The following is a 16,112-nucleotide window of genomic DNA, read 5'->3' on the forward strand; positions in this document are numbered from 1 at the left end:
ATCACTTATTACACAAAAAATTTAACAGTACAACTTTGAAAAACATGTTTTTCTTCTTCCTTTATAGCTTTTTGAGAGTCAGAAATAAAGCGAGACCACTGAGGTTATGTCGAAGAGGTTTATTCAAAAATAAAACTGCCACTGTCTTACTAAATAAGCCAGGAACAGAACAAAACTGTTAAAGCAGCCCTTACAGAAATCAAACTGAAGCACTGTATATTTTAAAATCAGAGGTCACAGGAACAAATCCAAAATCAACACGTGGAAAACTACTCAGCACACAGTGAAGCCGATCAGGTTTGTAAAAAGGGCAGTGCAGTACAGAAACAACAAACAGTAGGAATGTGACATTTAAAGGCATGCAGGCCAGCAATTATCTCTTTATGCCATCATTAAACAGCAAATCAAATTGGAGAGCAACACAAAATAAAACATTTTCAGATTCTGAATAGGGAAGAACATTTGAAGGGTCAGACATTTGAGCTTAGAGAATAAAAGGTTCTTCAATGCAATGTCCTCCACCTCAAGTACTGCACCACCTGCTCTGTCTTCTACTGCAATTTACTGTATGAACTGCCCAAATCACTGCTAAAAGTCCAACATTCAGTTTTTCCTTAACATAGGAGTTGCTTCTTACACATGCTACATGACTTCTGAGAAGAAAGACATATGCAGCCGCGGCGACAATTAAAACAATCAAATGTAAACTGATTTGTGTCTGCTTTACTGAATATATCTGAGGCTGCACAAAGACTACAATCCTGGGAAGAAAAATTAAACTTAAAAAAAAACTGGGACTAGACAGACAAGTACAAAAACAGCTGCTGTAGGGCTGTAAAAGCAGACAGGGTGCAGGGGTTGAGGGTCTGTCTGTGGGGGGGGGGGGGGGGGGGACTAATAGTCTTCTTCACTCAGTCGTCCGCTGGAGTAGCGCTTCGGTTTGGACTTGCTGAACGGGAACGACTGAAACAGAAACAGAGGGGTGTTAGCTTGCCACAGGGGAGGATGGAAGAACAGTCAGAACAAAAACATCCCACATCCCAACAACACCAACACTGTGCACAACTTGTTTTTCATGACTGGATGGGTGCGGATACTTATCTATCTGAAGAAGTCTTTGACAAAAGGTTCACAGACTATTTTGAATCCGCCTTTAAGCGTTTTAATTGTCTAATGGTGAGTTCAGACCAAATGCGAAGCAAATTTCTGTTACGTTACTCATTTGAGTGAGCTTTCAGCCAGATTAGTTTAATGCTAGCTGTAAACTAGCAGAGATCAATAAACTCTATTCACCAGTTTTCACTTCTGCATTTTTCCTTAAAAGTACATTTCCCCTTTTAATACGAAAAGTTAGAAATGTAATCCGAGCAATCCTTCAGTGACGTGACTGGATGTTTATTCCTCCGGTAGATTTGGCTTTTGAATCCGTCTTCTCCATTTGCTCGGCTCTGGGAAGAGACGCTGACTTTGAATGTAATGTAGACCCAAAAATGTTTGCTTTGCTTTCCGTCTGTGGACACCATATCGTAATTACACTTGGTATTTCTGAGACATGACTCTAGGGTCTGAAGCTGAATACATAATTGGACTCCTCAGGGCAAACACACCCTTTTAAATGAAATCACTCAACTCCCTGACAGTTGGAATGGCTCCTGCTAAGAGGACAAATGTGTTCTCCTCCTTTGATATCTACAAACACAAAAGGAGTGGGCAGCAAACAGATTAAAACTGTTCTATATTTATTATGAGAGCCACCTTTATTACTGGAGCTGGGAGTACAATAAATACAATAATGGTGAAGCTGCTTAAAATGGTAATGATGTTGCAACATGTATGGCACAGGAAGAAAAACACCTGACAAAGCCTCCGCAGAGATATGAGCTTGTTAAAATTCCTCTCGTACACTCACTCAAACACTCTCACGTCCAATCACACATTTGTACTGAGCATGCTTGTTAAAATTCTCAACATTTAGCTCTACAATCCCCAGTTTTCCAGACTACATCAAGCCTGTGCATTTTCTTTCACCATGAACATGAGCTTTTTCAGGGGGTTTGATTTTTTGTTACCTTTGGAGACAGTGGCAGAAACAACAAGTACAGAGAAGCGAAGGATGAAAGGACTGAAGGACGGATGACTACAACTTGGAGAGACACTGCGCTGGGAGGCTCTTGAAGACTGATCTCTCGTCAGCTCTCTTTCTCTCACTTTCAGAAGCTAAGACAGAGGCCGAAGAACTCTGGTAGGTAGGGGGGTCTGGTAGGTAGGTTATGGATTTAAAAAGGTAGTGGTCGAACTCTGATCTGTGTGGGTCAGCCCTCTGGTAGATCTGAAGGCTGGCTGGGCGATTCTAGTAGAACAACTCTATGTGTGCACGGGCTGATCTCGTCTGAGCGTGTGCGTCGGTTGAACAGACGGTCACCCATTCACTGTGGGGAGGGGTCGGTCGGTAGGTCGACCTCTTTCTCGCTGTCTAACACCAGATGCAGGCGAAGGCTGATCTCAGGTCAGCGCTTAGTCACCCTCCCGCAGGACGTACACACCGCCAGCTGGCAGACCCTGGGCCTGGGATCAGCTGCGGTGTCAGTGCAGTGCTCAGCTCCCACCACACGCTTTAAAGAAAATATGAAAAATAAACAAAACTGTGCTGCAAAGATTCTTAAGTCACACCAATGGTGTCGTTTTGTCTGATCTCAACCAATAATGATCTAAAAGTTTGCCTGATCTAGCCAAATTCAGAATAGGAATTCAAATTTAAGAGAAAATTAAAAACATTAACATTGCTAAATCCATACTTAACACTCAAATGTCAATCCAATAAATGAAAATTTCTCTCTTCCTCTCTCAGCCTAAGTTCATTTATTCAGAATAGAGCTACATGTAGGGTGGGTGGGATCACAGAAGGCAGAAGATATAGGCGCCTCTTGCTAGTTTTAGCTGCTATGACAGGCTGAGCGGAGACGTCTCTCGTGTGCTCTCTTTTCAAGATCAACTAGGACTTTGGAGAGTTTGAAAAGAGAGCACAAGACAGAGCTCTAATCTTTCACCTTATACTATATTTCCCTACATGAGGGTCCAAGTCACTGTCTACCCCTCCCCCTCCACGGCTGGCCATCAGAGGAGGCAGAGGATATGGCTGAAGATGTAGATCTCTCCACGTCGAGGCGGTAGCGGGGTCTCGCGGGTCATCCGTCTCACCATCATGTGTAGGTTGTTCAGCGGCAGTATGATGATCCCGGGTGGGAGGAGGGTCTATTTAAAATCATCCCCTGCCTAGGATGGTGAACCTAGCTCTGGCTAATGAGAAAAACATAACTGACCCTCTCTTGGAAAGCTGTGGCCTGAACTATGATTTCCAAAATCTATAAACTTAGTGCATCTTCCTACTGAGGCGAAGGTGTTAAATACATCTAGAATGTCTTAGTAGAAACACTGACATCTGGCAGGACTAAGCTCTTTCTAAGATCTAGAAATTTATTAGACAAATCTACACCCTGTTTCAGTGAATGAGAGAAGATCTAGACTGAGGATTTACCTGCTCCTCTTGTGGTTGGCAGACGGAGACCGTGAGCGGGATCGGGAAACAGAGCGGCCTCTGGGAGCTGAGCCAGATCGAGACCGAGATCTGGAGCGACTGGAGGAAAGGCAAAAAAACAACCCCCCCCCCAATATTTAGTTATGGAACAAATGAAAGATAATCCTGGAATTATGCTCCTTCATATTTATGCTGTAAATATGTCTGCATGCCTGAGCAGAGAAGGGCATTATGGGTAGCAAAGGAGCAGAATGTGTTCGCCTACCACATCTTAGATCACTATCCAAAATTTGGATTAAAAGAGCTAAATGATACAGGGATTAACTGGATTATTGCTTTTTGTAAGAGAGCAAAACTATTTCAGTTCTATCTGGAGTTCACACAACGTACCTTCTCACTGGAGTCCTGGACTTAGAGCGGGCAGGGGAGCCAGACCTAATATCACAGGCAACAAATCAGGTTTAATAACAGCTATGACAGTCGATGAACAGTTGACGATCAGAGTGAGGCTGAGAACGTCACTGTACTTGATTGATTCCTGAGGGAGGCAACACATTATGTCCCCCAGCCTCTGTCAGATCCTACTGCAGAACCGGAATAACGAGGCCCTGATGAGAAGCGGTCACACCGCTTGCCAACAGTACACAAAGCACAAGAATGAATGAACCGTTAAATCAAACTTCAACAAGCTGTCGTCTTACCTGCTTCTGCGCCTGGAATACGATGGAGATCGGCGACGGCTCCTGAGAGAGAGAAACAAAAGTCACAAAAAAGACAACCACAAGTTTTATCTTTAAGATTATGTGACAAAAAAACAAAAACGTTTATCATTTTATGTAAAAACATCAATATGGAGGGATATATGCATTTTATTCCTTTATTCAGTTTCCTGTTAATATCCAATTTGGATGTGTCTGTATCAGTGCCGACGTACCTGCTGTGGCTACGGCTGCGTGAGCGAGAACGATAGCGGCGTCCACGTGACCTGGACCTAGAGCGAGATCGGGACCTAGAGCGAGACCTGAAAGGAGAGAAAGACACATGTTTTCCACCTTTTGTCTTTCTGTCTCGGAGGCAGATGAAGCACATCCACAGGTGTGGCTAAAAGCACAGTAGCAGCCATGCAAAGACAGACTTTATTCCCTCACCTGCTGCCGCGACGACCTCCTCTCTTGCTAAAGCGGTAGCAGTCATAGGCGTAGTGGCCCCTGTCCCCACACTGGTAACACCGGTCATTGGGGTCAAACTGGCGCCGGCTAGGGCGACCACGGCCCTTCCTGGACATGCCTGTTGACATCTCTACGCGAACACGGGAACCACAAAGAACCCTGAGGAGAAGACACGTCAGTAAGAGAGGCCAAAGACTGATTCCTGCGACGGTCTTCATGTAGGCTGCAAGGATTATTACCAATATATTACACTCACTTTCCATCCATGCCTTTCACAGCATCTTCTGCATCTCTGGGATCTTCAAACTCCACAAAGGCAAAACCAGGAGGGTTCCTCGCCACCCAAACGCTCCTTAGTGGGCCGTAATAACTGAACGCTCGCTCCAGCTCTCCCTTGGCAGCACCGTTGCCCAAGTCGCCCACGTACACTTTACAGTCAGTGGCCCGAGATGAACTACGGGACGAGTAGTATGACATATCGTCTTGCCTGCTGGGAGAGGAAGAAAAATTATTTCATTCTAAAATCTTTTCGGCCATTTGAGAAAAATAATTGTTTGTGGACATAAAAAACACAATGTGGAAATGTCACCTTGAGCTCTGGCGGTCCATATCTCTTTCAATGCATAAACTATTAGATAAAGAAGAACAAAGAAGCACTTGTTTTTTGCCATGTCATTTTGAAAGAGTTTACGTATATCCCCATATCCTGAAACGGACACCGTGTACAAGCAGAATAACAGGTGATTCAGAAACTACAAACCCTCCCGATTCTCAGAAAACCAGACAGTTAAAACTAATACTTCCTCTCTAATCAAGATTTTAGAAATACTTACTTCCATGTTATAAAATAATATTTCTCATCTGACAAAATAATAAACACATCGGTCCACTCCAGTGGATGTTATGTAAAAAGGTTATATTCTGCCAATTGGGCCTATATTTAAATATTTCAAGTGCAAATATCATAGCAACAAACAAAAAGACACACTAAATAAAGCAGAATCGTAATAGGTAAATATGTCCCCTTGGTGCATGATGTCCAGTGGAGAGAAGAAAAAAAAATTAGAGGAAGAGGAATGTTATCAGATCTGGATAGAAGCAATTCTTTTGTGTCTTGTGAGGATCTGACAGATATTCCAGAGCCACCTGTTGAACATCTTCCTCCCTCCGCCATTTCTCCAAAGACACCTGCAGTAAACTCAAGCATCCACATGAAGATCCACTACAGCTGCTGATTTCAGATTCATTTACAGGAAATGAATCCTTCCAGCACTCTACAGTAAATCACGGCTCGTCTTTAGAAACAGTCCGTCTCCGGAGCTGGTGGAGATTCTGGAGGAGGCCGATGGATCAACAGCCTCAGAGCATCTCGTTAGCTAGCTCGTTAGCTGTTAGCTAAACAGGTGCACCAGCGTCACAGAGGTCCTGCAGCTCGTTAGCCCGCCAAACACCAGCTAGCTGCTCCGTCTGCCTCAGCCATGCTCGTGTTTGTCCTATTAATAGCATCTTTTAAAGCAGCTGTTTCGGGCACATTCGCCACCACGTCTGACTTATAATATGAGTTATTCAGGTCGTGGTTACAAACCGTTGGTGTCAGTTATCGTTTAACAGAGCACGTGTTGTTAACAAGCGGCACGTCAGGGGTGTGTTAACGTTACATCTGACCACCGTGATCGATAATCTATGAGAGTTAATACTTTCTGAGCGAACACACTTCTGTAGAGTGGTTCGTTTTAATTAAACGATAAGCTCAGATCAGACTGTGTTATATAATTTACGTTACCTGCCACCTGAAACATGGGGGCGGCCATTTCTAACTCAATGTTACGCCTTGATTAAATATTAACTTTGTGAATTATTTCTCGGAGATAACAACTTAAAATCAAATACAGAACATGCGCTTGGTGTTTACATGTAACGGTGTGTAGTTAAACCCGGGAATTAGCCGAAGGCCCTGCTCTCCGCCCGCTCATAAACAATGGCGCTTGCACGCGTTAGCTACCTTCTTCCGCCGCTCCGATGATTTGTGGTTCAGCTCCGAGCACAGATGAGACCAGACCGTCTCCGGGACCGGCCTCCGCTGGGGTTTAATCCGGTGACTGCTATTCTCGCAGAATTACTTATCTAAATAGACACGCTTGCGAATATTAAAGAATCTCCCTCGTCTTTGCACAGGTTGACCGGGTTAACCACCAGCAACGAAATCCAACCTCACGACCCTATACGTCACTTCCGCATCTGCGCACTGGGACTGAAATAGCGCAGCAGCAAGATGAGTTTCCGGTGATGAATAAAAAAAAAGTGTAATAAAACTAAATAAAAATAAAAAAATCTTTTTTTTTTTTTTTTAATTTAAGCTTCTGTCTCTATACACAATATCACATTTATTATTATCCTGAAAAATAAAAATTATTAACTCTGTTGAAATGTGATTCAATGTTTGGCTAAATGTTTAATCTAAAGAGGAAAGAAGAATAAAATCACCACCATTTTTTTTTCTTGGATTAATTGAATATTACTCGTGTATGCCCTTGGTTGGAGTTTATTTATTTATTTATGTTTATTCATTCTGTCTTTTGTGTTTATCTTTTGTTCACCACAGCATTTAAATCACTGTATTTCAATTGTCTTGTATAATAGTAAGATGTTTATATTTGTTTTTTTCATTTTGGCAATTTTGTCTTCTCTTAACTCAGATTGTGAATGCTGCCATACTTGGTTTAGTACATTTCAATAAAAGTCTTAATAACAAAAATGAGGTGAAATTAAATTTTAATATTTTTCTGGTGTCCAACACTACATTCTCCAATGATAATAAACCAGATATTCATAAAAATGTATTAGTATGAATGTACCATTTATTATTCAATTATATGAATCTCTGCATCATGTAATGGATCCACACAAAAAAGTCTTCAGTGTAGCATCATATTGTGTTTCCACTGCGATCAGTAATTGTGACGCATGACCTTCAACTAAACTGTCACTTACAGTAAATACTTCTGATGCACTGTGTGATTGATCAAGCTGAAATAGTCATTGATCTCTGAAGGGCAACACTCATCATATGAATACACTGCTGGATTGGATGGTGCAGGGCTTCAGTTGTTCGATAAGAAATTATACATTAATACGGATAATCAGGATCACTCCTGCATTTTCACCATCACCAATGTGGACTTCTAAATGTGACGACCACAAACTGATTCAAACTGGTCATTTCATGATTATTTCTATAATTCATTTGTGAATGTGCAAGTTTAAAAGTTTATTTTTGTGTTTTTATATTTTGTGTGTCGGGAAACTTGCAAATTAAGAATTTCATTGCCTGGTGTAAACTATGACAATAAAACATCTTGAATCTTAAAAGTACCCAGTAAAAACGTACACATTTTTCTTAAAAGTTTTCGTTTGTTTTTTATCTTTTGCAGTGTTCTGTGTAACACAGGGTTCCCAGGAGGATTAATGTTTCTCATAGAGGCTCCGCTCTGTACTGCCAGATAAAACCAACATTTCACATGAGAAACTGTGCAAATCCTCACTATTCAGAACTGATTCCAGTGGTTATTAGTACCCAGAGGTAGATTTTGTTTGCAGTAGAGTCCTCACACACACTCATGGGATTTGTACAACTTACATTGTAGTCTTGTGCAAATTTGAATTATATTGTTGTAGATGTTTTTGGAAATTGTTTTGCTAAAACGCATCGACTGCATGATGAAACACAGAGAAATGTACAAATGGAGGACCTGCTCCCTATATAAAGGCATCATGTTAAAGTAATGAAATATGCAATTATTACCTATATTATACACTAATGAAAACATCATTAATAGTATTATCCTACACACAGAACCTTTATGATTTCTCACTGAAAGTCAGAAGAATGATGTCCTAATCTTTGTTTTTACTTTGAATCTTTCTCAAACTCGTGCTCGAAGTAACCGCCAGCGCGTCCAAATGTGATATTTCTTTTTTTTGGCCTTTATAACTTTATTGACAGGAAACGGAATGAGAGGGGGGCAACATGCAGCAAAGTGCCACAGGTTGGACTCAAACTCTGGGCTGCTGCAGCGAAGACAGGGCCTCTGTTCATGGGATGTGTGCTGAACCACCAGGACGATGATTTTACTTCTTCAAAAAGTTCATTTTCTATCATCCACACTGCCTCTTAGACTGCAGAGTTCTTATTTACCTGCAAAATGACTAAATGGTCTGTTGTCTCACACTCCGTCCATGTCGGGTTTGACTGCTGTTTGCTCATTCAGAGGTAAAATAATGACTCAGACACGTTTCTCCTTGAAAATAAATAAACTATATTCCAACAAGGTCAACTTCACTTGATCAAAGACCTTCATTTTCTTTCAGTAACACATTACACCTCATGCCGTTTTCTCAAAAACAAGTTGCCATTTTTTTTCTCTAAGATTTCTTTTTCTGCATTTCATAAAAAAACTTAAATATCATCTTCAGTTAATAATTTATTACAGTATTGAATAAATGTATATGTCTATCACAAGATATTGTAGTAACTCAGTCATTTTATTTCCCTACAAAGGTTTCAGGCAGAGAGAGACATTTTCATCATCACAGGAACAAAACTTCACAGAGAGACACACTGAAGAGCAAGACCTGGGAGGCAGCTAATGGGAGGAGAGGAAAGAAGAAGAAGAAGAAGAAGAGCAAGAAGGAGTAGAAGAAGAAGAAGAAGAAGTAGAAGAGGAACACTTACACAGACACAGAAATATCGTACACCAACAAACAAAAGGATGAGCTGGGATGTAGCTCGTTGCAGACGTGACACAACAGAGCACGCTCTCTTTTCACAGCTTCTGAAGATAACTAAACAAATAAGCAGTACACACTGAATCCATGAATGCTGTGTGTGTGTGTGTGTGTGTGTGTGTGTGTGTGTGTGTGTGTGTGTGTCAGTGTGTAGTCGTGGTTGTGTCTGTGTGAGCCACTTGCTTATTTTATTTCACAGAGAGCCTCTGATGTTTGGGTTTTTTTTCGAGACTGTGGGGAATCAACCTGATAAAATATGGCGTCCATCACAGTAGACCATGCTGCTAACACGTGTACACGGGGGATTCATCATGCATCTGCAGAGGAACACGGAGGGGAAGCAAAACACAGACGCACACGGGGGGGAGGGGAGGGGAGGGGTGTGGGTGAGGAGGAGAGGCTGGATGGGGGAGGCATCACATCTAACTACAGAACAGCAAAGGCCGAAGCCAGACAGTTAGTACAGAAGTTCATGGAAACATGGAACATTGTCCGGACATTGTAGACAGTTCTGTTCGCGGGCGTTGAGCCACATCTGGGCCACACAGCTGGAACGACGCTGGGCATGCTGGGTACGTAATCTGAGCTGATCCGTCCTGTACCCGCTGGTGCTGATCATTTTTTTCACCCAGTCAGAGATTACACAAGAGTTCAGTACACCTGTGTGTGTGTTTGTGTGTGTGCGATGTGTAATCTTGGTCCCACCTGGCGCTGCAGTGAGTCGACTTACAGTTAAACTCCTGTTACAACCTCACACACCGCCGACCTGCCTCACAGCCGCCGCTCACATCTACACATGAGCCCAAGACGACCCAAGACTGACAATTATACTGGCAATGTTCATCACTGTTTCGTCATGTAAACATGCTACTTACACTCAAAAACTCCTCCTTCAATAGAAACCGGATGAAGAAATGTACGTTGGCAGAGGGTTACGACAAACACTGGAGCAGAAAAAAGATGGTGTCAGAGGTGTTTTGCTTCTTTTCCGTTCTGTATTGCACATTGAAACCACACTCCTCGCTGCTCGCCTCAAGGACCTGCGGCACAGCTTATCCATAGATAAATAATCTTCTTGTAAATAAATAAATATCTAAATAAATCATCTTATGAGAAGAAATATACATAAGTAACACAGACGACAAAACGAGTCAGCAGACGACGTGCTTCAGTAAATCAGATGGTGGTTCTGTTGGGTTGTGACACACTACGCTGACGGGGAGCGTCCTCACTGTGGGAAATATATCAAAATCTAATCCACTAAATTTAATCTACAGCTACCAACTCCACTGATACGATTCTAAACATCGTTTAGAAGTACAAAAAAATCTACCTCGGATATATCTGCAAGGAAAAGATACAAAATCGATTTTTTAGAAAGTTTACAAAGTATAGTTAGAGAAGGGTAAACTCATCCAATCTATCTGATCGTATCATGATAATAACAAATTCCACTTGTACAGCACTTATCAGAGTACAGTGTCCTCACAGATATATTATCATTATTGTGACTGATATTAGGCAGTGAATATTATTAACGTGGACTGTGATCATAAATCGACTTTTTGTCACGTAGAAACGGATGCTGGACTCTTGATGCTTCTAAGCAAAGCTCGATGTGAAGCGGACAGTTCACCCCCAAAACAAAAACACAAATCCTTCACCTGTAGTGTCATTTATCCACTAATATTGTTGTGATGTGAGTTGTTGAGTTTTGGGGATATCAGCTGTAGATACGTCCGTCAATGGAACGAGACGACACTCGGCTTGTGGAGCTCACAACGCCAAAAAACTGAACAATCATGACTCGGTAAGATAATCCACACGCCTTGTTGTGAGCATGTAGGAGCCATTTTCTACATATTGAACTACACCCACCACACGTGTCACAGTGCGGAGGGGAAATCTGCATCGACTCACGGTGACATTAATGAGCGGTGACGTTGACAAGCTCAGTTGGAGGTGATGCAGTTGTTGGGAGGCCCAAGTCTCCATATCACTACAGAAGTATCGTGGGCTAAAGAAGTCATGATAACAGTTTCATTGCGATAAAAATCTAATGTTATAATGTGTAAATTCATCTCTGGTATTATTGTTACTACTGGTGTATCACAACTACATGAAACTGGTCACAACGAGGTCTGAGGATGAAGAAAGAAGCTCAGCGGCTCGTAGTCGAAGGCAACAAACCTTCTTTTAAATGACTAAAACATGGCGTTGTTATTTGATAAAGGTCTGTGGATTATCTTGAATAACCAGGACAGGATTTTGGAAAGATGTTGTTCAGATGTGTCATTGACATCCAGCTGCAGTACGATGGAGTGAAGACAGACATCTGAACAGCTGATCGCTCCAGAACTCGCACCACAACAATCGATAAACAGCACCACAGAGGAAAAGGTTGTTTTTTTTGTATTTGGCTTGCGGACTGTCCCTTTAACTTTATCATCACACTATGCTGTTGCACGCTGACGTTTCAGCCTCATGACTTCCTCAGTGTTGGAGTCACGAACCTGAAGCGTCTGTGCGTGAACGCCACAGCCGGTCGGAGGTTGTCTGCCGTGGTTGGATGTCTCCGCTGGTCTGCAGCGCTCCAGTTTTGGTTTAGTAGATTCAGTAGCTTGTGAACATTTTACTTCATGTTCCAACTCTGCCATGCAATACTGAGCAAAACATACATGCCGTGAAGGGCAGAGTTTTCTAAAGCGTTTTCCTCTGAAAACAGCCGATGCTATGAGACTATGAAACTATGAAACTTCGGTACTGTGACTGTGATTCAACCCGATACTGACGCTGCCGCTCCTCTACAGAGCTCCTGTCAGCTGTCTGCAGAGCCCAGCACTGTCAGCTGTTGGCCTGCAGACTGTAAACACCGCCTGGAGAACGTAGACCTTGGTTGTTTTAAACAATGTGCAGACTTTCCGTTAAAATGGGAAGTCGTATTTTTGTAGCATGTCTGGTGCTTTTATTGTGCTCGAAGCACAGACGATCGGGCGGGAACAGATGACAACGATCTCTTCCCACAGGACAGAAACTCCACCAGGTGTTTTCACCTGCAGACAGCTCATAGTTTCCTCCTATTGCACACTAATAGTTTGTCTAGCTACAGAATAAATAAAAACACAGCACAGTATGTTTTAGTTACATCAGATAAAGTGCAGCCTGCACAGTTTGTACAGCTGAAAGCTTCAATACTAGATTTTTTACTTGAGACTTTGTTCTTAAGGCATTGTACGGCTGCTGTCTTGAAGCGTCGGCGTGCTTTAGATTCGACGAGCATCCTGCATCCTAATTAATGTGCAGATTAAGATCTTGCGTGTCCTGATCGAAACGCAGTATGTCGTGTTAACTTTGAAAGTGAACTAACACTGTAAAAAGCCTCCTTCAAACCGTCCATGCATGCTTGTCTGACCGTGCTGCTGCCGTCGCTAACAGTAATGGATTACTCTGTCAGGATACATGCCACAGTAATGGATTACTCTGTCACTACCCACAATGACACAGCTACGACTGACCGTTGCTCAGATCTCAGTCCTCGTGCTTCGATGTGAGCACACATTTGGTCCTTCCGAGGAGGAAAGTGTCCTTTTTGTTCCTCCGCTGGATCGAACACGTCTCCTGCGTCCTGTCTGCTGCACGCAGGAAGATTTAACATCCAGAACCGGCTGAGTTCACTGAGCAGACGCACAAATGCAGGGATGTAATTTACAGGTGGGTTTTCCCTTTAACGTAGTTTATATGTGGTTTATGTGTAGATGTTTCTGGCTATACATGCAGAAATAATCCCTCAGTGTGATATACAAAGCTCTGTCAGAGGGGTTACACCGGAACGTAGGATTCTGGGGAGATATGGCTCTTTAAAATCTTCTCTCCTCTTTTATTTCACCCGTCGTTCATGTGTTTGGTCAGCTGAGACTTTAGTCGTCACGTTTCTAATGTTTGGGAATGTGTTCCAGTCTTTGCCTGAATCTGAAGCTCTTGAATCTTGAAGCTTTCCCGTCTGACTGCGGTGACTTGACTTCCTGTGGGGATCGTGTTTTTCACCCTCGTCCTCGCCCGCCTGCTGAGAACACTTCACTCTATGTACACTGGATCTGAACTATTTACAGCGTGTGTGGAGAACCGCCTTCTGTACAGCGTATTAGACGAGCGTCACCACTGGATGAGAACCTCCTGGAGTAAACAAGCTTAATGTAATTGTTATTGTAAACATTCCACTCTTTTTTTTTTTTTTTTTCACACGGCGCTCCACCTGGTTGTGAAGGAACATGAAGCTGTACCGGAGGAGAAGGTGGCGGGGACAAACAAAGACGGTCCTCGGATCGTTTTGTCCGGCGTGCACAGGTTTCTGCTGCGTCCTCCTCTCTGTCGGTGGATCTGATGTCACGGGACAGCTCCTCCAATCAAATCCCAACCCACCCGACTTTCAATCAACTCCAGCGGTGGACCTGACCCTCTTTTCTAATCAGATAACAACTTCTCGATCACCTTCTTCCTCTCTCCTTCTAACTCTGCTGAAATAAACCTTTTGTGTTCACGTTTTCTCGCCCCTCACAAACACTTCCTCTTGCCCTTCATCATGCCTGTGACTGTGCGTGTGTGTGTTTATGGTCTGTTTCCACATGCGTACATATAACGTGTGTGTGTGTGTGTGTGTTAACATGTATCTGAAGTATTTTTAGCATCCCTGCATCGAAGACCAGGACGCCTTCAGGCTGCAGCGGATGCTTGAAAAGATGAATCTTGTTTGGTGTCAAACTGTGGGCCGAATGTTAAAGTACATGTGTGTGTCGCTGTGCAGAATTCTTCCACAGCTTTCGTCAGCTCCTGTTTTAAAAGCCGTTGATGTGGCAGTAGGCCTCCAGGCTGGAGAAGAGGATGTAGAGGAACCACAGACCCAGGAACAGCAGGGTGGTGAGGATGCGGGACACCCTCGGGCCGCCGAGCTCTCCGCCGATGGAGGGCCGGCGCCTGAACAGCAGCACGGCCATGCAGATGAAAGCGAAGATGGTGAAGAGTGTGACGGAGAAGGCCAGCGAGCCCGGGTCCACCCTAAACTCCTCTCCTTTGATTCTCCAGTAGATGGCGGCCACCGACCACGCCACGCCGATCCCCAGGAACACGTTCACGGCGTTGCTGCCGGTCACGTTACCAACGGACGCATCGGCATGCTGGTCCTGCATGGCGGCGACTTTACTGGCAAAAGTGTCTGGGATGAGACGAAGAAAGAGAGAGAGAGTAGATGAGTGATTAATCTTCAGACAACCAGAGGAAGCTGCACCGTCGGGGATGAAATCAGTCTTCTATCACAGACGAGCAGAAGAAACCCGCCCAGGTTGTCTGGAGGCCGCGGGGCCGGAGCGACGGTTAACATTTCTTTGTCAATCATACGAGTACAAAAGACACAAAATGACACACAAGAGACACAACGTCACAACACAGAGGCATCAAAAGTGGAGAAAAAATGAACACGAGGAGACACAAAAGTATCACAGAGAAACACAAACATACGACATCGACACAAAGGCATCATAAAGAATCAACACACTTTGTCTCTCTGGAAACACGTGTTGTGTCTCATGATGGGCTGATAATGTCTCGCAGCCACGCAGGTACACAACTCTGCACATTCTCTTCATACTATAGACATACGGTCAGATGCAGAGAAGACGCCACGCTGACGTCTCTGCAGGAACAAGTCTCGTGTCTGCAGGGAACTCTGATGCAGTGATACTGTGGCAGGTGGAACAGGTAGATCCAGAGCAGGTAGATCCACTTCTGTTTGCTTACAGGGTGTTTGAGGTGTCACACCCTCACAGGTGTTGAACAGTAAGTAAATGTTTATTCAAATCTGCCTGAATGACTCTGAATATGTCGACAGGCAGGTTCCAGTCTGTACCTCGGGGGGTTTGTTCTGTCTCTTATATTTTCAGTGTGATTTATTCTCCTAAATGCTTAAACTGGATTAATGAAAGTTTGGTTTTGTGATTATCAGGACTAGACTTCACTCACCTGGAAGACGCAAAGGAAAAGCACAGAGGCAGAACAGGTGGACAGAGAACAAATATAAGGAGACACAAGAACACTCCCTTCACCTGGAATAGAAGTTCCCAGAGCCACGAACACCACGGCGGTCACGGTGTCGCGCAGCCCCACGGTGCAGCCGAAGTGTGACGCCAGGTCTCCGATGACGGCGGTGAGGAGGCCGATGACGCTGATGGAGACTAAGAAACAGGCCCAGCCGTTCCAGTACTCTGTGGGCGGGACGCAGGCGAACAGAACCTTCCAGAACACGGTGACGAAATGCATGACGTAGTCGTAACAGGATGGAAGGCGCTCCTCGCGACCCTCCTCGTCATCATCGCCGTCACCTGAGGGGAGAGAAACAGGTGTCTTATTTATGTTGTTTATATTGTTTCTCCTGCTTTTTTACTGATATTGTTCAATATTTTGTGTTGTTTTTATTGCACATTTCCCCTTTGTGGGATTAAAAAAGGATTTTCATGTTCTATTTTATCTTAATTTATCTGTTTCCTCTAACGTGATGCTGTCAGGAAGAAGAGGGAGCAGGAAACCACAGCTGGTACCGGAGTGTCGACACAGTTTCACGTCTTCAGAACTGA

The 16,112-nt window shown here is 43.6% G+C and overlaps 2 protein-coding genes across 9 annotated transcripts in view; both read right to left on the reverse strand.

Moving 5' to 3' along the window:
- Nucleotides 1–104: 104 nt before the first annotated feature.
- srsf7a (serine and arginine rich splicing factor 7a) lies at nt 105–6,956 on the reverse strand. 8 transcript variants are annotated; one of them, XR_003981315.1, is made up of 10 exons: nt 6,707–6,955; nt 5,294–5,332; nt 4,961–5,194; nt 4,684–4,863; nt 4,470–4,556; nt 4,237–4,278; nt 3,926–3,970; nt 3,536–3,634; nt 2,070–2,612; nt 105–963 (listed from the first exon to the last, which is right to left on the reverse strand). XR_003981315.1 is itself a non-coding variant. In XM_030395023.1 (9 exons), the coding sequence occupies exons 2-9, from the start codon at nt 5,311–5,313 to the stop codon at nt 2,519–2,521; spliced, it is 798 nt and encodes a 265-aa protein (XP_030250883.1). In that variant the 5' UTR covers nt 5,314–5,332; nt 6,707–6,956; the 3' UTR covers nt 105–2,518. The 8 variants fall into 8 exon arrangements, 7 of the variants coding, with proteins under 7 accessions (XP_030250883.1, XP_030250918.1, XP_030250868.1 ...); XM_030395023.1 differs by having other exon boundaries at nt 105–2,612; nt 4,961–5,191; nt 6,707–6,956; XM_030395058.1 differs by lacking the exon at nt 2,070–2,612.
- Nucleotides 6,957–9,000: 2,044 nt separating this feature from the next.
- Nucleotides 9,001–16,112, reverse strand: part of slc8a2b (solute carrier family 8 member 2b) — a 104,734-nt gene continuing 97,622 nt past the window's right edge. Inside the window, exons 15-16 of the mRNA XM_030391644.1 lie at nt 15,585–15,860; nt 9,001–14,698 (exon numbers count right to left, since the gene is read on the reverse strand). Of these exons, the coding sequence (XP_030247504.1) occupies nt 14,322–14,698; nt 15,585–15,860 (653 nt within the window). The 3' untranslated portion in view covers nt 9,001–14,321. The remainder of the gene's footprint in view (nt 14,699–15,584; nt 15,861–16,112) is intronic.

The sequence above is a fragment of the Sparus aurata genome, chromosome 2 (assembly GCF_900880675.1).
Source record: "Sparus aurata chromosome 2, fSpaAur1.1, whole genome shotgun sequence".
NCBI classification, from domain to species: Eukaryota; Metazoa; Chordata; class Actinopteri; order Spariformes; family Sparidae; genus Sparus; species Sparus aurata.